General features: G+C 47.2%; 2 protein-coding genes across 3 annotated transcripts in view; one reads left to right on the top strand and one right to left on the bottom strand.

Moving 5' to 3' along the window:
- The window catches only part of POLR3E (polymerase (RNA) III (DNA directed) polypeptide E (80kD)), a 55,844-nt gene extending 41,306 nt beyond the window's left edge, over positions 1-14,538 (top strand). For both annotated transcript variants that reach the window (XM_015426202.1, XM_015426203.1), the window contains exons 19-21: positions 6,154-6,231; positions 9,238-9,363; positions 14,087-14,538. In XM_015426202.1, coding sequence (XP_015281688.1) covers positions 6,154-6,231; positions 9,238-9,363; positions 14,087-14,152 — 270 coding nt within the window. In that variant the 3' untranslated portion in view covers positions 14,153-14,538. The remainder of the gene's footprint in view (positions 1-6,153; positions 6,232-9,237; positions 9,364-14,086) is intronic.
- Positions 14,539-15,547: 1,009 nt separating this feature from the next.
- The window catches only part of CDR2 (cerebellar degeneration related protein 2), a 19,766-nt gene continuing 8,580 nt past the window's right edge, over positions 15,548-26,733 (bottom strand). Inside the window, exons 3-5 of the mRNA XM_015426210.1 lie at positions 20,432-20,580; positions 19,857-20,021; positions 15,548-18,866 (exon numbers count right to left, since the gene is read on the bottom strand). Of these exons, the coding sequence (XP_015281696.1) occupies positions 17,996-18,866; positions 19,857-20,021; positions 20,432-20,580 (1,185 nt within the window). The 3' untranslated portion in view covers positions 15,548-17,995. The remainder of the gene's footprint in view (positions 18,867-19,856; positions 20,022-20,431; positions 20,581-26,733) is intronic.

The following is a 26,733-nucleotide window of genomic DNA, read 5'->3' as shown; positions in this document are numbered from 1 at the left end:
GATACACGCATAATTGCGTTGCCGTTTCACAATCTGCAGAACTCGATTGACGGGTTCCCGCTGCCCCGTTTTGCTTTGATCTCCACCCGGGGTGAAGCTGCATACTGCTCACTGGAACGGAACGGGTACTGCCTCGGAGGGGCCGTGCTTCTGTCCCTGGTAGGAATTGTCAAGAGTGCTGCTCGCCTAGCCAAAAGGAGAGGGAGGAAACCACTCGTCATGACCCAAAGACCAGTGGCATGTCAGAAGTGAGAGAGTCCTTTGGCTGGGCTCCTTTGTCATGGCTTTGAAGGGTGAGTCTCTTTAGCCAGCAAGGTTGTAGCCCCTCACCAATGAAACTGTGGCCGTGGGTTTCCTGTAGTTGCCCGGATCTTCTGTGCTTACGGATGTGCCGTGAAACATCTGCTCAACCCAACAGCCAGGCAAATTCTCTCCACCTCTCTTGCTTGTCAGTTCACAAGCCAGTCTTGCCCTAGAATCAGAGAATCACAAGAGTTGGGCCATACAGGTCATCTAGCCCAACCTCCTGCTCAGTGCAGGATCAGCCCTAGAGCATCCCTGACAAGTGTTCATCCAGCCGCTGCTTGAAGACTGCCAGCGCGGGGGAGCTCACCCCCTCCCTAGGCAGCTGATTCCACCTGTCCTGTAAAAAAGTTTTTCCTAATGTCCAGCCGGTACCTTTCTGCCCTTAATTTAAACCCACTGTTGAGAGTCCTGTCCTCTGCTGCACTCCTCTTAAGTGACAGCCCTTCAAATACTTAAAGAGAGTTCCCCTTTAAGTAAACTCTCTGGAAAACCAGGTTAGCTCCGCAAGTGAAACCCTGGTTTTGTCACTTTAACAAGGGTTCAGCCACGAAAACAGAGCTACTGCTAACTGTGTTTTGGGTAGAACAAAGTTTGTGTCCAGAGGCACCTTTAAGACCAACAAAGTTTTATTCAAGGTATAAACTTTTGTGTTCATGCACACTTCTTCAGGTACAGGGAAACAGAATTCCTTCAACCATTACATATAGAAAGAGAGAGGGTGGGAGGTTTAGTTGCCGGAAGGGTCAGTTAGAGTCAAGACAGAGACAGAAAATTGGAAATTACCAGTCCATACATATAGGTAGAGGGTGAGCAGTAAGTTACATTACAGGAACAATATGATTAGTTTATAGGTAGCCATTTGTTTGGGTTCAATTCTGGGCAAAAAGAGTGAAGGAAATGTGTCAAAATTGGAGACTGATGTATTCTTAATTGTAGAATGGTGAGAGTAATTAATTGAGACCCTGCATGGAGGCTTGACTTTACAGCATCTTCTTCTTTGAAGTGGGCTGATTGGCTGTGCAGATTTATCTTCCCTGTCCCCAGGGGGGTAGCGGCGAAAATGTGCCCATGGCGGACGGCTCAGCGCCGTTGCCCCTCACCTGCTCCCCCCGAAAGCCTGTGAAGTAGTGGGGGGTGGGGAGACTGTTGTAGCAGTCAAGAGGCCAGGTCTACCAATACATTGGAATGGGGTGGGTAGACCTGTTCTCCAGAGGCCAAGTACGAATATAGTGGAATGGGGTAGGTAGACCTGTTCTCCAGAGGCCTCTAGAGAACAGGTCTACCCACTCCATTCCAGTGTATTGGTAGACCTCGTCTCTGGAGGTCTACCCACCCCATCCCACTATATTGGTAGACCTGACCTCTTCACCGCTACAACAGTCCTGATAGTAGAATGGAGTGGGTAGACCTGTTCTCCAGAGGCCAGGTCTACCAGTATAGTGGAATGGGGTGGGTAGATCTGCTCTCCAGAGGCCAGGTCTACTAAGATAGTGAAAGGGGGTGGGTAGACCTGCTCTCCAGAGGCCAGGTGTCGGGTTCCACAGCCAAACAAAGGAGTACACGCTTATCATAAGGTTATACTTTATTGTAAGAGCTATAGAGGCAGTAACATCGTCACTGTTAGGAATGGCTATGTTCCTACAAGCATCCTATGTCCCCACCCCTAGGCCAATCAGCCTGACTCCCGCGTGCGGGAGAATGGGGCCCCAGGCCGTTAAAGCCAAAGCTGGGAATCGAAACTGATCCCACGGGTAATCCATGGGAAGACACTACACAGACAGCCTACAAGGTCAGAGATAATAAAAAACAATGGAATGCCGCAGCAGTTGGTACACAGGTCGAGCAGATGCACTCTTGCCCATAAACATCATGGCAGTATAGCTGACACCAGGTCTACCAAGATAGTGGAAGGGGGTGGGTAGACCTGCTCTCCAGAGGCCAGGTCTACCATTATAGTGGATGGGGGTGGGTAGACCTGTTCTCCAGAGGCCAGGTCTACCAAGATAGGGAGGGAGGGAGAGAAAGAGGGGCATCTACTGTGGGGTGAGGAGGGTGGTGGCGGCTCTATTGGGCTGTGATCCCCGGCCAGTGGAGCGTCTGTCCCGTCCAGGTGCTCCAAGGCAAGTGAGACCTCATCCCTCCCCTCCCAGCCACTCAGCCAATGGCACCCCAGTACCCCTGAGGGAGCCAGCCATCCCAGCCAGCGTCTTCTGACTGGCAGTTCTTGTGGCCAAACACTGTTGGTGCGCATCAAACATTGGAGGCGACTACGGCTTTATATATAAGGGACAGATTGTTGTTTTAGGATTAAAACATGTCATATGCACATGAAAATATTTTTAAGAACCAAGCCGTTCTTCTGGTCGGGGTAACCTGTTTCCGCACAGCTAAATGGGGAAAGTTGGTAACAGGCAGAAAGTGGAGTGTCCAAAGGCACTTTGTGTTCCCACCTCCTTTGGTTGTTCACCTTTATGCCTGTGTAGATCACAGGTTGAAAACTGATCACTAAGGCCTTGTGTGTGGAAGAGAGCTTGAATCCCCCGGGCTAAGCCTGTCCTTTGGCTGAAAAGCAGGATAAAAATCCACAGCTGGCACCCTGAAGTGGCCTCCCTCCCAGCAGTAAAAAATAATACCCAAGGAATTCCCTGCAAAGTCTTTATTACGTATGGAACTCTCCACAGAAGCTGGATCCAGGAGCGGTGGAAGGGTTTCCGGCCTCCTCGCTGCTCTCCCTCAGAGGTCCTCAGTCAATGGTGGGAGGTGGAGAGAAAGGGGCTCTCTGCCGTGCTCCCTTAGGTGCCTCCGTAGGTGCCGGCTTCCTGGTAAGTTGAAGGGGGGGGGGGGGGGTTGTTCTCAAGCGGAGCTGGGTCCAGGCTTAGTCCAGGGTGTTGTAATGGTTGAGGGTGGGACTAGGCTTTGGGAAGGCCTGGGTTCAGATCCCCCCACTCTGCCATGGAAGGCTTGCTGGGTGACCTCGGGCCAGTCACTCTCTCCCAACCCAGCTTACTTTGCAGGATGGTTGTTGAGAAGATAAAATGGAGGAGGGGGAGAACAGTGTTGTTATGCTGCTTGGAGCCCCCACTGGGGAGGATAATTGCGGCCTGAAAAATCGAGGGCTTGGCTAGTGAGTTGCTGTGCCTGCTTAAACCTCTTGATGACCTTTGCCAAAGTGGGCTTGGGGCATGCAACTTTGCCTCTGTGGCTAGTAGGCCGAAAGCAGCTGGCAGCACCCCCAAGATAATCCCCTACAGGGTGGTGAAAACCAGTGAGGATTGTGAGGCACTCCAAAGGGATCTGTCAAAGATGGGCGAGTGGGCGTCAACATGGCAAATGGGGTTCAATGTGGCCAGGTGCAAGGTGATGCACATTGGAGCCAAAAATCCTAAATATAAATACACATTGATGGGGTCTGAACTGGCAGAGACTGATCAAGAGAGAGATCTTGGAGTTGTAGTAGATAACTCACTGAAAATGTTGAGACAGTGTGTGACTACAATAAAGAAGGCCAATGCTATGCTGGGGATTATTAGGAAGGGTATTGAAAACAGATCAGCCAATATCATAATGCCCCTATATAAATCAATGGTGCGACCTCATTTGGAATACTGTGTGCAATTCTGGTCACCACACCTTAAAAAGGATATTATAGCTTTCGAAAAAGTGCAGAAAAGGGCAACTCGAATGATAAAGGGGTTGGAACACTTTCCCTATGAGGAAAGGTTAAGGCGCTTAGGGCTCTTTAGCTTGGAGAAACGACGACTGAGGGGTGACATGATCGAGGTTTATAAGATTATGCATGGGAAAGAGCAGGTAGAGAAAGAGGTACTTTTCTCCCTTTCTCACAATACAAGAACTCGTGGGCACTCCATGAAATTGCTGAGCGGTCGGGTTACAACGGATAAGAGGAAGTACTTCTTCACCCAAAGAGTGATTAACACTTGGAATTCACTGCCACAGGAAGTGGTGGTGGCTACAAGCATGGACGGCTTCAAAAGGGAATTAAGCATATGGAGCAGAGGTCCATCAGTGGCTATTAGCCACAAGGTATAGATAGGGACTCTGGGGCAAGTGATGCTCTGTCATCTTGGTGCTTGGGGGGGTCAACAGTGGGAGGGCTTCTAATGTCCTGGCCCCACTGGTGGACCTCCTGATGGCACTGGTATTTCTGGCCACTGTGTGATACAAGCGTGTTGGACTGGACGGGCCTTTGGCCTGATCCAACATTGGCATCTCTTATGTTCTTATGTTCTTGCCTCTAATCCAGGAGAACCGGGTTTGATTTCCCCACTTCTCCACATGCAGCTGCTGGTGTGACCTTGGGCCAGTCACAAGCTCTTTCAGAGCTGTTCTCTCAGGGGCAGTTCTCAAAAGAGCTCTCTCAGCCCCACCTACCTCACAGGGTGTCTGTTGTGGGGAGGGGAAGGGAAAGGAGATTGTAAACCGCTCTGAGACTCCTTCGGATAGTGAAGGGCAGGGTATAATAAATCCAATCTCTTCTTCGTCTTTTTCTTCATTGTCATCATCTTCGTCTTCATCGTTGTCTTCGTATTCCTTTCTTAGACCCCTAAAGGAACTTTTGGGATATTATTTTAGCTCACTGTGGAAACATATGAGAGCAATGGCTAACCCCACTTAGGTAGCTGTAGGGGATTATTTTGGGTTTTACTGTGTTTGGTTTTAAATTGTTAATACCTTAGCTCTGACTGGTCAGCCACCTTGAGCTGTAAGGAAAGGCGAGAGATAAACGCCATACAAATGAATGGAGTGAGCTGAAGAACCCTGGTTCCCGTCTCATTTCTGCTACAAGCTCACTCTTGCCATGGAAGCTTGGCTAGGTGGCCTTGGGCCAGCCACATACCTCGAGCCTTGCCTGCCTCAGGGTTTTTGTGGGGGAGGGAAATGGAGGCGAGGAGGAGAGTGATGTAAGCCGCTTTGGGTCTCCAAAGCAGGATTATAAATGAAGCATATGTGTGTGTTTGTTTCTGTATGTCTTGAACAGGATAAATTTAAACCACAGTTATTCACTTGCTGTCAATGTACTGCTGTGTAAAGGTTTCCTGAGGCTTGGAAGGAATTATTATGGTTGCTTTCCAGAATCATCTCTGCTTGTGATTTCCAACACTGTTTGTGCTGTTAATGACTGCACATGAGACAGGCAGTGTTCCCTCTAAGCTGAGTTAGTGTGAGCTAGCTCACAGTTTTTTAGCCTCCAGCTCACACATTTTTGTCTCAGCTCAGGAAGGAGGGCTCCAGAGCAAACTAATTTATGCAGTAGCCAAATTGCTGGCTCACAACTTTCATGCCAGTAGCTCACAAAGTAGAATTTTTGCTCACAAGCCTCCCCAGCTTAGAGGGAACATTGGACACGGGTTCTAATCTGGAGCATGCGAACATTAATTTTTCTGAAGCAAAATCGGTAGCAGAGCTGATAATATGTAAGAAATATGTATATGAGACTGGGCTTGCAAACCCTGAAAATTCACATTTTTTGGTAGTTTAAATGATTTCTTTGCTGAAAGAAAATTACCACCTCCTGCTGCCCAGTGTGCATAATACTGGCTTATTTTACAGGGCTGTTGTAATTTTTGCCATCAAAATATGTGACAGAGTCCGAATGTGGGAAAGGTGCACTTAAGCTGTTATGCTGGTTAACAGACGTGTTCCTGCGAGATACAAAGATTTCACTTGTATCTATATCAAATCTGATATTGTTTTCTTTGGATTATTATATACTGAACCAGTTTAAGGCCGGTCTCCTTGAATTCTTTTATACAAATCCTGCTTTTGTCGATGCATTTAAAACATGTTACAAAGCCAGTAATTCTGACTGCTGCAACCTGTCTTCAGTTTCCCCCACAGACGGCCGCGTTGCCGGATGAACAAAAGGTTTTTGCGCTTTGGGAAGTGGGCGATGCCCACGATCAGGTAAGTCCGTAGCCAGAACTGTTCTTCTAATGCTGAGATACCCAGGCCAGAGCCGATGTTTGACGGCATATGTACACACCGGGTCAGATCCATTCTGCTAGCGGTACCTCTGTGAGCTGCACAGATCCAAGGGACCTAACCTGTTGTGGGTGGTGTTGTTCGTTTGTTTGCTCCTCACACTTATATATTGCCTTCCATCGGGGAATTTGGGATGGAGTGTGTGGTTGGGTTGAGCGTACCTGGCTGAATCCATTTGAGAGCGTGATGACCTCTCCATCAGCCTTCCTGGGACCAGGCCTCTCTCCTCCACCAAAAGCCTGTGGTCTGGAGACCAGGTCCTGTGAGGAAAGGCTGAAGGAGCTGGGTATGTTTTGCCTGAAGAGGAGACGACTGAGAGGGGCATGATGAGCATCTTCAAGTACTTGAAGGGCTGTCATATAGAGGACTAGCCTGATACCCGTGCTTCGCTACGGTATTTAAGATGATGCTGCTGGGGCGGCGTCCCTGATGGATTAAAGTCTGACTGCCTGATACCTTTAAACACCCTGCACCCGCTCCTGCACCTGACAGACAGGAGGTGGGGGGAGTGAGTTTGAAGCCATTGGGAAGGCTGGGCCAACAGTGTTTCTGCACCTCACATGGTCATTTCTGATTTCCTCAACTGTCAGTAACTCTGCAGCCTCCTGAAACTTTTTTTTCTTACCTGCTGAGCTCTGCAGCTGACCAATCAGAGAGTGGGGGGTGCAAGGAGGCAGCAGCTTGGCAGTCACATAGGAAGCAATGGGGGGAGCCCATTTTGACCTCCGTAGGGTTCAAATCTCTAAAAATCCCTTCTTAGCAAGCATCTACATCATGGTAGGAGCGCTTTCCCCGAATTTCGTGTTTCTAGGTCCAGCAGTTTGGCCTGGGCGTTGATTTGACGATGAGGGGACTTTCTTTTACATATATAGATGGTGCGGAGTTGTTTTCTGTTGCCCCAGAAGGTTGGACCAGAACCAGCGGGTTGAAATTAAGTCTAAAAGAGTTTTCAACTAAACATTAGGAAGAACTTCCTGACAGTTAGAGGGGTTCCTCAGTGGAACAGGCTTCCTCGGGAGGTGGTGGGCTCTCCTTCTTTGGAGGTTTTCAAACAGAGGCTAGATGGCCATCTGACAGCCATGCTGATTCTGTGAACTTTGGCAGATCATGAGGGCAGGAAGGGTTGTATCGTTGCTTAGTTCTTGTGGCCCTTTCTTACATGCCCAGGGAAATGCTGATCGCCACTTTGGGGTCAGGAAGCAATTTTTCTTGAGGCCAGTTTGGCTGGAGATCCTGGAGGTTTTTTGCCATCTTCGGGGCATGGAGCAGGGGTTACTGGGAGTGTGTGGGGGTGGTATTTCTGAGTTTCCTGTATTGTGCAGGGAGGGTGGACTAGATGTCCCTGGAGGTCCCTTCAAGCTCTATGATTCTAAGCCCTTTGATCGCTCCACGGTGCTTCCCAAGCTGTAACTTTTCAGAGCTATTCCACCTGATCATCTCATAACTGTGATACTAACTTGCCCAAGGATGGGGACCCAGCTATTCGTGTTATGTTCTCCCCCCGCCCCCCCGCTTCCGTCCTGTTTCCTGTACTGTAGTGTGGCTCTTAACTCTGAGCCTTGAGTGACGCCCTAGACAAGACGGTATATAAATCTGAATGGATTGACGGCCTCTTGGTTTTTTCCTCGTGACCCTGTGAGGCAGTAGGTTCAGGCAAATCCAGTTGTGTTTTTTATGTCCTCTTTGCCACCTGCAAAGGGAGTTTATTAATTAAAACAGAACTTGTTGATCTCCGTGCGGGTAAATATGAGGTTATTTAAGAATGGCAGTCTGGTGTGTTGAATTACTGGATTAAGACCCTGAAAGCTTCCTGAGCTTTTTAAACTGACAGTTTCCTGGCCTTGTGCTCCAAGAGGAAGCGGCTTAAATACCAAAAGCAGCCACCTACGGAAGAGGCTCTCCCTCATGCCTCTGTTTGCTTCACCCCAATGAGTGCTTGGTGACCAGGGTGACAGAAGGATCTCAGGGCAGATGTGATTGCCCAGTTGAGAAAGCCAGTTTGGTTTTTGTTAAGGTGGATTTAGTGGCACTTGGAATCCTGCCTTTCTTCCTTCGTGGAGCTGGACTTGGCGCATATGAAGCTTTCCATCTGGGCACTGAACATAAGAGCAACCCTGCTGGGCCAGACCCCAGTGGTCAGTCTAGTACAGCCTGTTTCCCCAAGTGGCCAAGCAGGGACACAGAGGTGAAAGCCTCTCTTATGGTATACTGTCTCTGGACATGGAGGTTCCACGTGGGTGTCATGGCTAATTGTCATTGGTGGATCTGTTTTAAAGTTTCCAACCTCCATATTTTTTGCTGCTGCAGGCCAATGGATCTGTTGTGGCACAAGGGTCTGAGAAGAGGACTCTCCTCTACAAAAGCAAAGGCCACAAAAAAGCTCAGGGTCCTCTTGACACTCCTAAGTGGCCCCCTTGTATTGTTGCAGATGTTGGCTTCTTAATACATCACTGGCTATAACAGGGACTCTTACAGAGAAGCAGGGGGACTCCTCTCAAGGTTGGTAGTTTTGGGGCTTACACTGTGTAGAAAGTAAATTTCTAGCGTGTAAGAATGAAGAGAAATCTCCAGAAATTGGGCAAGAGTGGTCTTAAGCGAAAGCACCGTCCAGTTACTTCACTCTGCGCCTCACTCCTTGAATCTGTACAGTGGGTTAAAACCTCCAAGAGGCTGAAAGAGTTTTGCATTGCATTGAACTGAAACACCAATAGATCCTTGCCACATGTACTGGCATGCAGGTTTCAAGGATGATTGGATGGAAATCGCTGAGCACGGCAGCCTAGCCATAGAAAGCAGGTGAGATCCTGGTCCAGACAGCCCTTTTATGCCAAGGCCTGCTGCACCACCTGCACACTTCATGGTCTTGCTTCTGTGTGATCGTTTTGTGCAAACCTGAATTTGTGCCTCTCCCCCCTCTCTTTCTCCAAGCATCGGCAGATTTTGCTTGAAGTTTTCTCCAAAAACTACCGAGTACGTAGGAATGTCATCCAGAATCGGCTGGCCCGGGAATTCGGCGAGGATGTAGATAAACAGGAAGTGGATAAAGTCTTGAAGGTAAAATTTGGCATGTAGTTCTTTCTCAAAATAGGAATGCAAAGTTCCCGCGGAAAAGCATTTATCCCCCCCCCCAAAAAAGTAGTTTCTGTGTGAGAAATACTTTTGCCCAACTTTTATCAAAAATCCCTCCCCCGGTGTCTTACAGTAACCATGATTAAAGCAGCCAAAGAGCTGAAGCAATAGAGAAAGTACGATTCCCATATTATAAAATAAAAACCAGAAGTGTCTTGCAGCTCCAATAATCCATATAAATTTGAACGGAAATCTCAGACTTTTCAGAGTCTTCCAGAAGGGATGATGCTTAGGAAACCTCCTATGGAGGAAACTTCTTAGTTGTGGTGCCCCCGCTAAGAAGGCCCTGCTGCTAATCCTCTAGTGTAGGTGTCCCCAGCCTTTTTGAGCCGGTGGGCACTTTTGGAATTTTGACACAGCATGGTGGGCACAGTCACAAAAGGGCCACTGTAGGAGGCAGAGCTAGCCACAAAATGGCTGCTACAAATTACCCTCAGTCACACAGTCAAGATCCTTGTCCTGTAATGGCGGCTGGTGCCAAAGCAACCTTTTTAAAAATGAGCACAGCCAATCAAATCCCCAGTGGCCACTCAACAAAAACCCCACCCACTTTCTGAAAACACTTGGGCCCCGAGAAAGGTGCTTGCGGGCACCGTGTTGGAGACCAGTGCTCCAGTGGTTATGGTGGTGTGTTGAGCAGCACGTCTCCAGATGATCCAAGCATACGGAAGAGCTGGAAGTTCAGAGGATTTAAAATGGGTTGCCAGACCACTATTCCCTCCTGTGCATGTAGCAGGAAGGGGAAGAGGGTGGCAAGAGAGAGGGTGAGCTGTGATAAAAGGGGGAGTGGGCAGGTCATAGGATGCCTGTAGCATCTCCCAGGCTCAGGTTGCTTTGAATGCGGTAGCGCAGCGGAAGACAGACCGCTGTCTGCATGGAGAGCCAAAACTAAAAAAGGTGGTTTTTTAAAAAATCACGGTGAGAAGTTGCATGCGCGTGTCTCGGTGCGCTTATCTAGAACTGCAAATGGGACATGATGCTCTTTGTCAGATTTGTTTGCCCGAGGTGCTTCTCAGGGGTGTTGTCTTCTCCGTTTCGAATCCAACGCCCTGATTTGCAGCACAGCTTCAGCCCGGGGCCTGGGAATGACATTTGACAAAGACGAACTTTCAGGTCCGTTTTGGCCAGTTGAGCAAGCCGCTGACCAAGAGCCTCTTGAGGCTGGTGAGTTGTGGTGCTTGAGAATAGTGAGGATTGGACCCCTGTTGCATCGAGATCTCCATCCTGCATCGCATAGTGGCCCACAAACAGCGCATTGATGGCCAAGGCGGGTGTTCTGTGGATGTTCCCTTTGGCTACCATGGCTTGTAGCCAGTGTTCCCTCTAAGCTGAGTTAGTGTGAGCTAGCTCACAGTTTTTTAGCCTCTGGCTCACACATTCTTGTCTCGGCTCGGGAAGGAGGGCTCCAGAGCAAACTAATTTATGCAGCAGCCAAATCCCTCGCTCACAACTTTAATGCCAGCAGCTCACAAAGTAGAATTTTTGCTCACGGGACTCCACAGCTTAGAGGGAACATTGCTTGTAGCCATTGATGCCACTTCTCCATGGATCTGTTTCAGTCCCCCTTTAAAGCCATATGTGCCGTCTGCTGGCAGCGAGTGCCACAGTTTAGCCACTCATAGAATAAAGACGTTTTTTCTTTGTCATAGAATCATAGAGTTGGAAGGGACCTCCAGGGTCACCTAGTCCAACCCCCTGTGCAATGTCCTGAATATGTTGCCCACGATCTTCACTGGGCATCCATGAACTCTTGTATTATGAGACAGGGAGGAAGAACTCTCCTTCCACACTCTCCACCCCCTGCCTAATTTTATAAACCTCTACTATGTCTTGTGCCCTGCCCTGGCTAGCCCAATGTCATCAGAGGGCAGAAGCGAAGCGGAGTTGGCCCTGGTCAGTATTTGGGTGGGAGACCACCGAGGAAGTCTCTATGCAAGGGCAAGCAATGGCAAACCACTTCTGAATGTGTCTGGCCTTGGAAACCCTACAGGGTCACCATAAATCAGCTGCAACTTAACGACAACAACAACAAAAAAAGAAAGATGTTGTGTCTCAGCCATTAGCTTTTCTGTATGCTGGCAATGCCCAGGTTCTAGCTTTTGGGAAGGTGCTCCTGAGTGTCTCTTCTGTGTGTTCCGCATGTTCTAATGGGGATTGCAAAGAAGCAGGGAAATCGGGGCTACACTGTGTGATGGTAGCCGTTTCCGTTAAAAACAACACCACACACATTGAAGATGGCGTGCTTCCAAACATGCTGAAAACCCCCCTCATTTTCTCCCATCCTTCCTAATATCCTTGGGGTATAAAGAAGGATCCTGCCACTGCTTTTAACATTCTTAAAATGCTCCTGTCCCCGACTGGGGCGTGATGCTGCCCTGGCAGAAGCACTTTCTGGTGGGTTGCTGCCCCTCGACCAGCATCTCCATAGAAAATGGCTTCCCACGAGTAGCAGCCCAGATTGGATGAGATGCCGTGCCGTTGGCAGGTCCCCCGGGCAAACGTTTCTTGCTCTGCGTGGTGTTTCAATCGGGTCCTGGAATGATCAGTGAGCTTGGCTAGACTTAAGGGGAGGCTGGCATGGAGACGGCACAGCCCAGGTGGCTGGGTGTGATCCTACTGACATGTGCCCTCTCTGTGTTTATCTGTAAATCCTGTGCTCAGACTGCTAATTAGTTAATTGTACCAATTAGGGGGTTTGCACTTTTGTACCTAATGGCTCTTTCACCCAGGTAATTAGTCGGCTTTAAGATGCCGTTTTGAGTTTTCCATGGGAGGTGGCATCCCCGTATCTGCAGCCCGGAGGCTGTGCACTATAGTCTGGATGCTGTCGAGCGTCGACACAACTGGGTTGCAGTGTTTCCGCTAGTGGAAACCCTGTCGCATAGCTCTCCTGGTTGCTGTTTTGGAAATAGCTACCTATTTAACCTCTTGGAGAGAAATAAGCCCCCGGGGGAAGGGGGAGTGTCCTTTGGGTCATACGGTGGCTCTGAAGTAAAGTGCATTATGACAGAGAGCAAGAAAAGCAAGCTGCTGCTCTAGTGTGTTTTGATGAAGCTACTGAGAATCTTGACTGTCTTCACATTTCAGTCATGTAGAAACATGGCTGCAGACAGAGTGGTTTGAGTACCTGAACTTTTGGTGGGAGGCGCTCTTTGAGGGCTTAAGTGAGCAAATCTCCCATTAACTATGTTTTATATTTTACGTTTTAATTCAGTTGATTTTTTAAATTTATAGTCTGCCTTACTCACTTGACCTCAAAGGAGGATTACGCAGAATTTTGACAGTTTGGACAGTCAATAAACAGTGCAAGAGGATTAGGGTTGTAGAACCAACCAGAAGTCTAAAAGCAGAACTGAAGCAAAGCCTGAGTACTAACATGGCAAAATAAATGATGCATATTTCATAGTTGGACCCTAGTTTCAGCAATCTGTACAGACCACAGTCCCTAATAATTTTTTCAAGTAACTTTGTGATTCATTTAGTACAGTGCAAGTCTACTGCCTGCGTAGAAAAAGCCTCTTTGAATGATTTAGTTTTGCATCGAACAAAGTTTGAGTCCAGTGGCACCTTTAACAAAGTTCAGTTCTGGTTTTAAGCTTTCGTGTGCACTCAAAAGCTTATACCCAAGAGTTAGACTTTGTCAGTCTGGTGTAGTGGTTAAGTGCGCGGACTCTAATCTGGGGGTTTGATTCTCCACTCCTCCACTTGCACCTGCTGGATGACCTTGGGCAAGCCATAGCTCTGATAAGAGCTGTTCTTGAAAAAGAGCAGTTTCTCTCAGCCCCACCTGCCTCACAGGGTGTCTGTTGTGGGGAGGGGAAGGGAAAGGGAAAGGAGTTTGTAAGCCGCTCTGGGACTCCCTTTGGTAATGGAGTGGGGTATATAAATCCAATCTCCTCCCCCTCCTCCTCCTTCTTCAAGGTGCCACTCGACTCAGACTTTGTTCTCTTGCTTCAGACCAACACCGCGACCTCCCTGAAGCTATCTTAGTTTTGCATAGTGAGTGAAAACCAGGAGCCTTCCTGACTTCCTCAGGCAGGGCATTGCATAAGGCGGGGGCCACACCAGACAAGGTGTGTGGGCAGTTGTTGAGATTTTGCCCATTTGCAGTTTGGCACCTGCAGAAGACAGTGTTCAGATGAATGAAGCAGCTGTGGTGGAACGCGGGAGGAGAGGCGGGCTCACAGATCTCAGGGCCCAAGGCCATGAAGGGCTTTGTACGTGATAGCCAATATCTTAAATTGAACTCGGTGACTGATGGGCAGCCAGTGAAGTTCTTGCAGTAACATTAAAGAGTGAACATAGCGACTGGACCATTTTCCACTTCTCTTCGTTACAGTTTCCTACCCATTAGCAATTCATGCCTCTGAACTTGGAGCATGTGAATCATCACATTTCTGAAAAGGTAACCGGTTTATTCCCTTTCAAAAAGGAATAATAAGCTTAGACCTTCCACAGTTGGGAATGTTAACATCATTGCTTGTTCTTAGGGCTCATGTGCAAGGGCTAGGAGTTCCTGCCTGTATGCTCTTTCTTCTGTGACCTTAATTCTAGCTGTGTGCAATTAAGGAAGAGAATTACAGTGTGTGTGGTTTTACTTTGTTTTTTTTAAAGATTACGCCGCCTAACAGTTTTTCTTGTTTTTCAGGATTGCTGCGTAAGCCAGGGAGGGATGTGGTATCTTAAAGGAACAGTGCAACAACAGCCGTCGTGACACAGGGTCAGCTCTGTCCCTGGAGAAGGATGAAACAAGGAAGAAACAGACTGAAAAGTGAGACTGAGCCCTCTCCTTCCTCCAGTTGGGGGCGGAGCCTGACGTATGCACAGCCTCGTGGATGTTGGGAGGAAATTTTGGACAAAAACATCACTCATCTCTCCCCCCCCCCTTCTAGGCACAGCGTTCAAAATGCCACCCTGTGGATAGCAAGAACAAAAATGGATTTTTCATGCACCACTACAATTGATTTGGGACACTGAGTATATTTTGCTTCTCATCTTTGATTGATAACAAAACAATCTATCCTCAGTGTGACAGAAGATCATGGTCTAACGTTTTATTTTGTAACTAATGCCAATAAATTGCAAGTTTACATTTGCAGAGCCTGAATATACTTTTCTGTGAATCACAGCATCCTTTTACTCCTGTCCAATGCCTACCCTTCCTGGTGGGTTAGAAAAGATTCCTTTGGGGGCAGGAAGCTTCGAATGCTGCTTTGGACCAGGTATGATGCCAGATGAAACCAGGCTGCAGCCAGCCTGCCTGACAGTAAACAGAAATACTGTAAGCACTGAAGTCCTTCAGAGAGGACACCCAGTTAGACTGGGGGTGTATTCATTTTTGATGCAGACGTTTTTACACAGAGTCACTCCACATACCATTGGTTTTCCTATCAATTCTACCGCTGTGTGTGTTCAGTGGACCTTGTAATTTGTCTTTTCCCACCACATTTCATCCACTGGTTTAAGGAATCTGCAGGTGTATCGCTTACTGGTCCTCAGTGGGAATGTTGTGTCAAGATTAAAAAAAAAAAAGCAGCCTCGAGAGAATTTTTGAAAGGTCACTAGTCAACTGTGGGATATTGATTATTGGTGAATATATATTTGTGTGTGTGTGTGTCTACGGAAGTGACTTGACAGCCCATGTCCTCTCATTAATAGCCTTGGCCACAGCTTCCTCCACCGAGTCAATCCATCTCATGCCGAGTCTTCTTTTCCAGGGACTCTTCTCATAACGTGGCCAGAGTACAAAGTTTAGTCACTTTGGCTTATAGGGAGAGGGGTCAGGCTTAATTTAATCTAGAACCCACTGTTTTATTGTTTTGGCAGTCCACGGTATCTGTGAAACTTGCCTCCAATACCACATTTCGAATGAATCTATTTTTTCCCTGTCAGCCTGTCCACTAAAGGCATCTCTCAGGTAGTATGGCGGAGAAGACCCCTGTGAGAGAGAGCCACTCCACTTTACTGGACCATCTATGGGTTGAATCCTAGTCTCCCTGTGCAAAGTCCCAAAATGCTTCTTTTTTAGGGGGGGGGAGCTGCATAAGTGCTACAGCTGAAAATCCAGAAACAAGAACTAAATTCATATAACATCTTTTATTACGGTTGATCGAAAAGACACGGAATGTTACACAAGCTTGCGAGGTCACAACTGTTCAGGCTAATAAAACTTAAGAATTAGAAAGATAAAAAGGCAGGAAGCAAGTTCTTCTGGCCACAGTGTACAGTCTGATTATGCCTGCGTTGTAAGGCAAGCAGATAAGCAGTTAGCCTAAATTGATTGCAAAGACGTATCACCCAACTGGCACATTTTCTGGGAAGCTGAGTTCAGTCCATGGCATCCATTCTTTGTCCTCTCAATGAAACACGGAAAACACCCCAAATTGTCCCAAATACATACTGAAGAGCAACAGGAAACAATTTATAGTCTCTCTTTACAGTGTTTGTAATACATTTAAGGTGTTGCATAAGCTAACAGACAATAAAAGCCAAGGTGTAAGAGGACACAGGCGTACCCGGGTCAAAGTTAGCCGAATCACATGCTTCCTTCAGACAATGCTTTTAAGATCAGACCTGAACATCATGGATGGAAGAATCTGCTTTTGACCCGTTATCTTTCTAAAAGGGTTTGCCTGTCTCAATTTCATCAGTCTGAAATGGATTTTAATTTGTGGCTTGTAATTTTTATGTGCCCTGTTGCAGAGTGTGGACCACAGTTTCTGTACATATTGTTTACAGGCACAAAAGCTAAATCCGCTTTTGGCCTCTGTTCAGTTCCATCTCCTAAACCTTGTGGGTCCAGGTAATGCAATCAGACCTTGCCTTTTGTGGGGCAGCCCTTGCTGCCTTTAATGCTTGCTGTGCAGAGAGACTTGAAAGCAGCAGACCTCATGTAGTTGCCAAAGACCTTTTATTAACTTTACACCAAATATTCACAATAGCTTACAACTCTTTAAATAAGTTTAAATATGCACTTTTGTGGAATGTGTTTCCATATACTGAAAACTGGTCAGAATGCTTAGTCCCCATTATATACTGTACATAAGGCAGAGAAGTGTGTTAAGAGCAACTAAATTAAAGCTGCAATACAGTTTAGGCTTGCGGGGGGGGCAGTTACTTTTTCTAGTGCTGCTGTTTGCTTTCCCATTTCTTAGCATCATTTTTACTCTTCTACTTTAAGAAACTCTCAGTACCTACTCATGTTGCCCTGTGCCCAGGAATTTAAACTTCTGTTACAACAAAAGAGCCAATCTTGCTTTACCCTTTTCAGTCTGTACCCCCAGACTTGTGCAGCCAAGGAACAGAGTGGAGGACAACGAACCTGCTGCTTCCCTTTACTATCATGGTCTCTTCCTGTGCTCAAATATAGGCAACCTTTCCTCAGACTCCAGTAGTTACAGGCCATGCCCTTGGCTCACGCAAGCAGTAGAGGCATCTGCAGTGTTCCGTCTTTGCCCTCCTGACACAGTATCCTAAACACTGTACACCTACCAAAGTTATGCACGCTGTGGGCCCTTTTACAGACAGGACACTTGTGACACCAAAGGGAAACTCTAGGTAATGGACGGTTACTGGCTTAAGCCACATGTGGTGGTGACTGCTGTCAGGCTCCCCCAGGTTGTGCTAAAGCACCAGGAGAAGTCACTATCTGGGTTTAAGTTCACTGTGTGGCAACTTTAATGTTTTGTACTAAAGCGAATCCAAGCACTGAAACTCACTGCTGGACACAGTTCAGGCATGCAGAGAAAAAACAGATGCCACATTGCACACAGCGCTGGAAGCCTTTTGTGCTTAGCCTTCTTCCAAAAGGACTCAACAACTTCGGAAATCCAGAGCGGACTCTGAAAATTTGCTTACTTGTGGAAACGATTTAGTAGTCACTCCTCCCTTAAATGGATCCTTTCAACACTTACAAGACTGAAAACACATTCCAAGGGGCCGGCCTCCTCCAGCAGTTTCTAAAAATCATCTCCCTTATAGGCCAAACTGGCTTTTCAGGAACAATACATTGAAAACCCAGTCAGTAACAGATGCATTTGGACTTACTGGCACGTTATAATGGACAGCTGGTTTGAAAAAATCCTAGTTACAATCACAACCTCTTAACGACGTCAAATATGGTATCTTTTGGGAGATGTCATAACTTAATTTTACAGTTACAGTGTTCAGTGGCTACAGCGATTTCTACTTTTTAGATTTTGGCCACACGAATGACCTGAAGGAATAATCTAGCCCAGGAGCAGCAGAACACAGCTACTTCTGAGTTTTCATGTTTTCAGACAGGAGTCAATTCCCTGCAATAGAGAGGTCAACCAAATAGTGTAGCATTTATTTGCCAGTTTACCGTCTGTAGTAACTCCCTCTGAGCAAGTCAGTTTTTCTGCAAATGCTTTCTTCACAAAATGCAAATACCTAAGGAGACCCAACCCATTCTACAAGAGAACAAAACTCTAGAATACAGACATTCAACACCATGCTTCATATCAACAACGAGAGCTGCATCAACACTCTTTTTAAGGTGACACAGATTTATATAACTAGGGTGACACCGAGGATACTATGGCTGAGATGAGAGAGCGCAATACTTGGCTCTGTGCTCGTCTATTTCTCGCTTGGTTTTCTTGATGCAACTGAAGATTTCCTTGAAGAGAAGTTTGTACTCGGGCGGCGTATTAGTGGTTAGGCTGGCCAGATCGGCACTTGTGCCTTCCAGTTCTCTAAGACGCATGTCCAAGGCCCCATTGCCCACGTTTGACTCTTTGGAGCACTGCTTTGAGGTCTGCACGGCCTTGTGTTTCACCGACTCCTCGTCCAAGAGACACTTCTTCAGGAGTTCCTCGTACTTGACCTTCAGAGCATTGTACTGCGCATCAACCTCATTCAGCAGAGAGATGCCCCTTTGCTTTACGGCTTCGGCCCTCCGGATACACGTCTCCTCGTGGCCCTTCAGAAGGTCTCCACCCACAGTGCTGCCCAAAAAGGTCTCGCTGCTGCTTCTTTTCAGAGCCCTTTTTTCAAGCTCTGGAACAGTCAAAGACACACCATTCGAAGGGCTCCGACTCCGCTCCTTCTCTAGAGAGTCTTTCAAGGAGATAAAGAAAGACTCCGGAACGAGCTTTTCCACCCCGCTGACAAATGGCTTCTCACACTGAAATATCTGCCTCATTTCAGCCACTTCGCTCTCCAGCTCTTCGGCTCGGCTGCGGTACAGGTCAACGTCCACCAGTCTCTGCTCAAGGTCACAGTTCTCCTTCAGCACGAGGCTGTACTCCTCCTCCATAGTCACCCGCTTCTCTTTTTCCATCTCGAGTTGGGCTTGTAAGAGAGTCACTGCCTTCTTCAAGTTCTGATTCTCTTCCTCCACAGGACTCAGCTGTGTATCTATAGATGTAATTTTTTCTGCAAAAATATGATCATAAACAAAATACCTGCAAAGAAACACCCCCCCAAAGACACACATTAGTCTCTGAAAGTCTCAGTCCTACTAGGTAAGAGATCATATGCTCATTAATTGCAGGCAGGTTGCCAAAGTCAAGGAGCTAGCTGTATTTTGACCCTATAATTGCTAATCTTATCCTCATAGCCAGTTAGACTCACCCAACAATACTGGAATTCAAGCAGGCCATTTTCTTTGGGCAGATAAGACCCTGGTTTGTTTAACTGATGGTTCTACCATACAAGACGTACTGCTAGCATCTAGGATTAAGGTAATTCAAGGAATACACCACACCACAGGAATCCAAGCAAAACTCTTCTCAAGACTGGGGTTTTGTTTTTGTTTTTTTTCTGCATCAGTGAGATTCTTAGCAAGAGCAATGCCATTCACATTGTTCTAGCACACTGGTAGAGACTAACACTGGCTGGCTTTAAGCCAACTAGATCTTCACTGGCCCAAAGGGGATAAGATATAGGTCGGCCTAGAGACCATTGGAAAATCTGCCCATGCTTCCCGTTAGCTCTCCAGAAACATTAGGAAACCTGGACTGCCAGGTGAAAGCCAGCAAACTGGTCCAGTGAGTTACGAAGACCACCGACACCTGTCAATCGTAGACCTCCAGAGGAAAAGTTATTATACCAGGTTTGTTGCTGGAGACAGGTTACAAAAAAAAAGCCCAAACCATTTCAAAAATGTTTTGATAAGCTTTATAAAAAATGTATATATAAGTTGCTTTTAGGCTTCTTCAGTCCATCAGCTGCCACAGAGACTGTACAAACATCAAGAAAAGGGTATCGGGGGAGAGAGACATTTCTTAAATAAAACTCTGAAATGATCGTTCAACGACAGCTTTGACTTTTAACTCAGTTTGAAATTCTCTTGTAAATAGATGCTCTTATTTTCCCTACTTTAAAATCTCAGTCTCACACCAGTCATCCACCTTTCACAGAAAATACCACATGAATGGGAGCTTGTGCCTTACTTGCGAAGGTCATACAGTTCTTTTAGGCATGGAAAACTATGAACCGATCTCGGCTGCTCAGATCGTTCACGGTTCACACGGCCCTGCCCAGAGTTCTTCAGCTCCTCCACTTGTGTCTGGAGGTCATCGATGTGCGTTTGAAGACTTTCGATGGTCTCAGTAAGGCTATGGGGGAAGGGGGGGGGAAGAACCCACAAAATCATCAGGGAAAAATCATGTTTGGGACATCAACAGCCCCTAATATAAAAGTTTTGGATTTGACTATCATTTCAATGCTGCACCTGTCTGTTCATTACTTGAACTTCTTGTAAGATCAGGAATGCACTGCAGGTCCCCACTAAAAGTCATGTCGGGCTTATTTAGCGAGACTATCCTTATAGAATTTAGGAGATCCTCCGTGTGATTCTGCACTCAGATTACTGTGGGAGGGAGAATCCAGTCTATGTCTCATTCCTGATCCCAAGTAGAATACCAGGGGCAAAGGGGTAATTGAGCAAGTCCTGAGATCTAGCCATTCTACAGTAGGGGCACATCTCTTCAAGAAGGGAAAGCAGAGTCTTGCAGTACTGTATTACCTTAAGATCTTCTGCTGTGAAGATCTACTATCCACAATTAGTTTTTGATTAGCGTCTTCTAGATCTCTAACAGTGATATCGAGCTGTTCGTAGACTTTGGCATGCTGGTCATTCATCTGACGCAGGAGTTCCACCTGTTTTGTAAGATACTGCAAAGTGATTTTACCATTAGCGCTTTTGGTATAATTAGAAATACCTTCCTCATAATCTCAAGCAATGCTGGTAAAACATAATTTACATCTGAGAAGGTAGTCTAAAACCAAAATGGGACTCAAGGCACAATACAATTACTTTCTTCAAATCACTTCTGCAGGGCTATTCAGGTAGGCCTGAAGATCATAGTTTGTTCGCGCATTACTGCTCAACTCATACTATTATCAGGTTACGTAACAGGGGTGGTCAAGACTTCATTGGTGCAACAAATACTGGTACTTCCAAGAAGCCAAGATTACACACTGTGCCTATAAAGCCAAACTCCAGAACCATCATAGTGATTAAAGGCTTGGCGGAGATAATAAAACTACAGGGCTAAACTCAGGTTTAGCCTGGAAATAACACAGGTTAACAATAGTTTTAAACCTGATAAGGAGTTCCAGTTTATGCCAAATAACAAACTTCCTGTTAGGGACTTTAATTACTTGAGACTCTTGTAATCCATGTCAACATGCTCCAGATTTATTTAAATCTGTCTGAAATGTTCAGCATAATCCTCTTTATTCAAGAAATACAGGCTTGTTTTTAATTGGTGAGAACTGATGTGAAACAACCCCGGATAAAATACCTCCAGCTCAAGAACACTGCACAGCTAATTTTAAGCTGCTTTGCCAAGAAATACTTTAGGGTGACAGCTTGGGGTTTCTACTTCAATTTCCTATTACACAACCTCATGTTTCAAGGGTACTACAATTCCAGCAAGAGTACCTGTGTACAACAAAGAAAATGGAATTGTTAGTTTTTTACTGTAAGATCCTCAAAGCAGTTCACATCTTCAAGTTAAAATTGCTTCCCCCTCCACAGAACATAAGTTACTCAAATGGTGCACACTCCAGTAACCTTCCCCACAGTAACTAAACTGTACCAATCAGTACTATTAGTACTAGTAATCTGTAGTAAAGAGGTTGCCCATAATTCTGAAGTTTGGTACAGTTACAAGCAATGCTCCCTCTAAGCTGTGGAATCTTGTGAGCAAAAATTCTACTTTGTGAGCTACTGGCATTAAAGTTGTGAGCGAGCAATTTGGCTACTGCATAAATTAGTTTGTTCTGGAGACATCCTTTCTGAGCTAAGACAAAAATGTGTGAGCCGGAGGCTAAAAAATCCTGTGAGCTAGCTCACACTAAATCAGTTTAGAGGGAACACTGGTTACAAGTTATTTATCTTTGAGTCCGATATCTTGATTTAAAGAGTGGCTGCTCTCCTAAGTAGCTTGTTCATTACGTAATCAAATATTCTGTGCTTTAGAATTCTCTACCCCCTTGCTAATGTGTGTAGAAGTATAACAGATTAAAGCCTAATCTCATAATGCTACTCACCACCTTTGCCCTACAAGAGTCAGTTAGGAAGCTATTAACCGCAGGCTGTATACAACTCAGGGTCATGATTCTAGCAGCAGCCAGAATCTCAGGGTAATCTGAAGCAGATTAAACTCTGCCTGTTATCATGGAGACAGAACTTCACTATAGATCTTCGACGTGGTCTCTGTGCTTCACACCCATGGGATCTAGTGCGCACGCGCTGAATTGATCGGTGCTGTAGCAAGCTCTTTTAACGGATTTTCGCACCCAGACCTCGGGCATGCGCAGGAACCCCGCCGCGCATGCCCAGAGGGGTGGGCACGGACATCCCACCAGTTCCTTTCTTACCGCCATGTTGGAAAGACCTTTTCTTTGTCGGTCTGATCGGTTCGCTATTTTTGGCTATTTGCGTCACTGCTCTTTGGATTTTTTCCTCGTTTTTTCCTAGCCTTTTTCGTGTTACTTCTTTGTTACCTACAATTTTTTTAAAAAAATACTTTATTTTTCCTGAGGGGGGAAAGTTCCGTTTACCTCAGCTTGGCCTTTGGGCTCTACCCCCCCTTCTCTCTCCACTACTTTCTTAGTCTATGGAGAAAAAGTGGGGCTTTTTTAACCGGTGTCAACGTTGCGGTAGTAAACTCGCACCGCCTGACCGCCACACTCTCTGTATTTTTTGTTTGGGAGAGTCTCACAGACCTGACTCGTGACAGCACTGTGCAAGATTTTACAATCAAACCCGGAAAAACCGAGCTGCTCACCTTAAAGTCGCGCTCCTAGAATCCGCTCTAAATCCTACCACAACGATGGACTCAGAGACCTTCGACCTTGATGGCTCTGGTATCGAGGTCTGCTTCTGATATCGTCCAATCGACGCTGAAGCCTCCGGTATCGAAGGCGCAATCCTCCACCTCAACACAGGTGAAGAAGAGACCCAAAGCAAGTAAGGAGAAGTCCGCAAAAAAGGGTTCCTCCAAGCCCCTCAAAGTGGCGAAGAAGGTGAAGATAGTGGAGTCCACACTGGCTGATGCCCCTATAGTGCCGCCCGCTCCATCCATATCGGACACCCACGCTCCTCCACCGATATCTACCAATCAAATTTTGGACTCTCCTATTCAACAACTGGAGCGTCCTTACTCAGACATCGAGAATGTGGAACTCCTAAGTCACCCCACGGGTGCAGAGATTTCCCTCTCTCCTTCTCCATCGTCGTTTTCGGAAGCTCCCGACGTTGATACTGGTCAGAATCGACACATTCTAGCACGCAGCGCCACTCTCCACGCCTGCATGGCGATACAGTCGATATTGATGAGCAAGTTTTGAGAGACCGTTCACAAGGATGGCACATTCCTTTGTCTCCGAGACGTGATCAGTCTAGAAGTCGATCACCTACAGTCTTCATTCCCCCGCCACCACCGATGTCATGGGATCACTGCCAACTGAGATACCTCTATGGCACCATCCATGCCTTGGCTCACTCCTGTGGGCTATTCCGACTGGGATCGATATTCGACCTACTCTGCTCACAGATCAAGGTCACCCCATAAATCGAGACCTTCAGCATCACTGTCTTGACCTCCAGCTGAAGACCCTTCTCACCATCAAGTGGAACCTCTGGGTTCTGCCCCCCCCCCAAATCGTTCCACCAAAAGTTTTAACTAGTCAACCCAAAGCTACTCCAGTACAAATACCAGAACAGGGCTGCTCTGACTCTGGAGACGAAGAATCTGACTCAGAGGCTTCGGAGATCCAAACCTCCCCTTACCACAAGTCACCGAACCAAGCGGTCACGGAGGACCTCCCTATATCACAATCCAAGAATTGTACAACAGCCACAGGTTACTGATCCTGTATATGATATTGTGCAACTGGATACCTCCACTACCATTGCACTCCCCATGTCCGCAGTCCTCTTACAAGCTATCAAGGCCCCATGGGAAAAGCAGTCTTCAGCACCGGTGTCGACAAGACGTCTGGACTACATGTACAGAGTCCTGGACACAGGTGCAGAATTTTTATTTTCCCATCCTCAACCAAATTCGGTAGTCGTCACATCCTCGTCCAAGTCAAAACTATCGCACTCGGCACCCTCTGACAGGGAAAGTAGGAAATTAGACGCATTCGGGAGACACTTCTACTCCACGGGTGCGTTAGGGTTCAAAACCACTAACTACTTAGCCTGCATGAGCAGATATCAATATACTCTGTGGGAAAGATTCTCCGACCTCCTAATCCACCTCCCGGAAGACAAGCATCAAGCGGCTAGGGTTATTCAGAAGGCATGGTTCTTGTGAAGCAGCAGCTCAACACGTCCAAACATGCTTTAGAGGCTTCCTCCAGAACAATGGCCTCAGCTATCGCTCTGAGGAGACACTCCTGACTCCGCAATACCAATCTTCCTCAAGATCTAGGTCATATGTCGAAGACCTCTCCTTTGATGGCCTCGGCCTTTTTAACAGCACGACCGATACCATGCTCCAGGATATTGATAAGAGCATAAAGGCATCTCGCGCTCTAGGGGTGTCACCTTCCACGAGACAATAATATCGCCCTCGCACCTGGTCTAGGCCCTGGCAGAGACGCATTCCAAATAGTCAGTCTCCGGATAGGCAATGGAGGCCACGTACAGCTTCCGATGGTCTAAGACCCGCCTTTCAAAAGCCTAAGTTTGGAACTGGACAACAACCCTCACGCACCAAACTACCAAGGTCCTCCAAGCAGGGCTTTTGACTTCCCTCCTACCGAGTCAGTTCAAACACGTCTGTCACCCTTCCTTTCTGCCTGGCGTCACATCACCTCGGACCAATGGGTGCTGTCCATTGTAACTCAGGGCTATCGTATTCAATTCAACCAGAACCCCGTCACTCCAGTAGTCGTCACCACACCCCCTTCCCCACCTCTCCTAGAAGAGGTGTCTGTCGTACTGCAGAAGGAAGCCATCGAACAGGTACCACCACATCTCCACAAGACGGGATTTTATTCCCAATACTTCACAATCCCAAAGCAGGATGGAGGCGTTCGGCCCATTTTAGATCTGAGGGAGCTGAACTGTTTTATCACCTATCACCGCTTCCGCATGGTGTCCTTACAGCAGATTATGCCACTGCTCCGGAGAAACATCTGGATGGCCACCATCGACCTCCAAGACGCGTACTTCCACCTCACTATCCACCCCTCCCACCGCCAATACCTGTGCTTCACAATTTGTCAACACCATTACCAATATGCGGACCTACCATTCGGCCTTTCAAGCGCCCCAAGAGTCTTCACAAAGACTATGATTGTGGTGGCAGCCTTCCTCCGTCTCAAGGGCATCTCCATCTACCCGTACATAGACGATTGGCTCCTAGTGGCGTCCTCCAAAGACACTCTAGTCTCAAACATCAACGAGACAATGATACTCTTGAAAGATCTGGGCTTACAAATCGATCTCCAGAAATCTCAATTGCAACCGGCCCAGCAGATACAATACATCGGTGCCCTACTGGATTCCAAGACATGCATGGCTTACCTGCCCCAAAACAGGGCGGCAGACATCGTCCACTTAGCCACTGTCATTCGTACCCAACCCTTGGTCACGGCCTTCCAGATACAGAGGCTACTCGGCCTAAAACTAAAAATGCGATACCTACAACTGTGGTTCATTCGCAACTTCGATACCGCAAAGAATGCACATACCCCCTTCCAACATACAAGAGTCCCTACATTGGTGGACTGTCCCCTCCAATCTTTTGGAAGGAGCACCCTTCCATTCGCCGTCACCCCAAATCACCATAACGACAGATGCTTCCCTGACGGGATAGGGTGCACACACCATGGGCCTTTCTGTTGGGAACAAATGGGATGCACAGAAGAGGAAGTGACACAAACTTCCTGGAACTGCTGGCAATACAACATGCTGTGTCACCAGCTTCCTACCTATAATCAGGGGAAAATGTGTCACGACCCTCACAGACAACACCACGGTGCTCTCTTATGTCAACAAGCAGGGAGGCACTGTTTCCCTAAGCCTCTGCAACCTTGCTATCCAGTTGTGGGAGCTTTGCATCACCAACAACATTTTCCTCGCAGCCACTCACATTCCCGGACACATGAACGTGCAGGCAGACCATCTAAGTCAAGCAGGACTCAGCCTTCACGAGTGGGGGATGAACCCAACATACCTCCTCCCACTCTTCCACAGGTGGGGAGCTCCCAGAGTCGATGTCTTTGCCACCAACACCAACAAAAGGTGTCCTCTGTTCTGCAACCGGGGAGGCAAGAATCCACAATCTCTGGGAGACGGTCTCCTTTACCCTTGGTCCACGGGACTTCTGTACCTCTTTCCTCCCTTACCTCTGCTTCTGAGAATGGTCCGCAAAATATTCAGAGACGGCGTGGACTGCATCTTAATTATTAAGGAAGTACTTCTTCACCCAAAGAGGGATTAACACTTAGAATTCACTGCCACAGGAAGTGGTGGCGGCTACAAGCATGGATGGCTTCAAAAGGGAATTAGATAAGCATATGGAGCAGAGGTCCATCAGTGGCCATTAGCCACAAGGTATAGATAGGGACTCTGGGGCAAGTGATGCTCTGTCATCTTGGTGCTTGGGGGGGTCAACAGTGGGAGGGCTTCTAATGTCCTGGCCCCACTGGTGGACCTCCTGATGGCACTGGTATTTCTGGCCACTGTGTGATACAGAGTGTTGGACTGGATGGGCCTTTGGCCTGATCCAACATTGGCATCTCTTATGTTCTTAATAACCCCATGGTGGCCGAGGCAACCATGGTTTCCAACAGTCCTCGAGT

Source organism: Gekko japonicus, unplaced genomic scaffold (assembly GCF_001447785.1).
Source record: "Gekko japonicus isolate JY-2015 unplaced genomic scaffold, Gekko_japonicus_V1.1 scaffold384, whole genome shotgun sequence".
Lineage (NCBI taxonomy): Eukaryota > Metazoa > Chordata > Lepidosauria > Squamata > Gekkonidae > Gekko > Gekko japonicus.
Note: the sequence above shows the minus strand (reverse complement) of the source record. Positions and strands in the feature narration are given on the sequence as shown.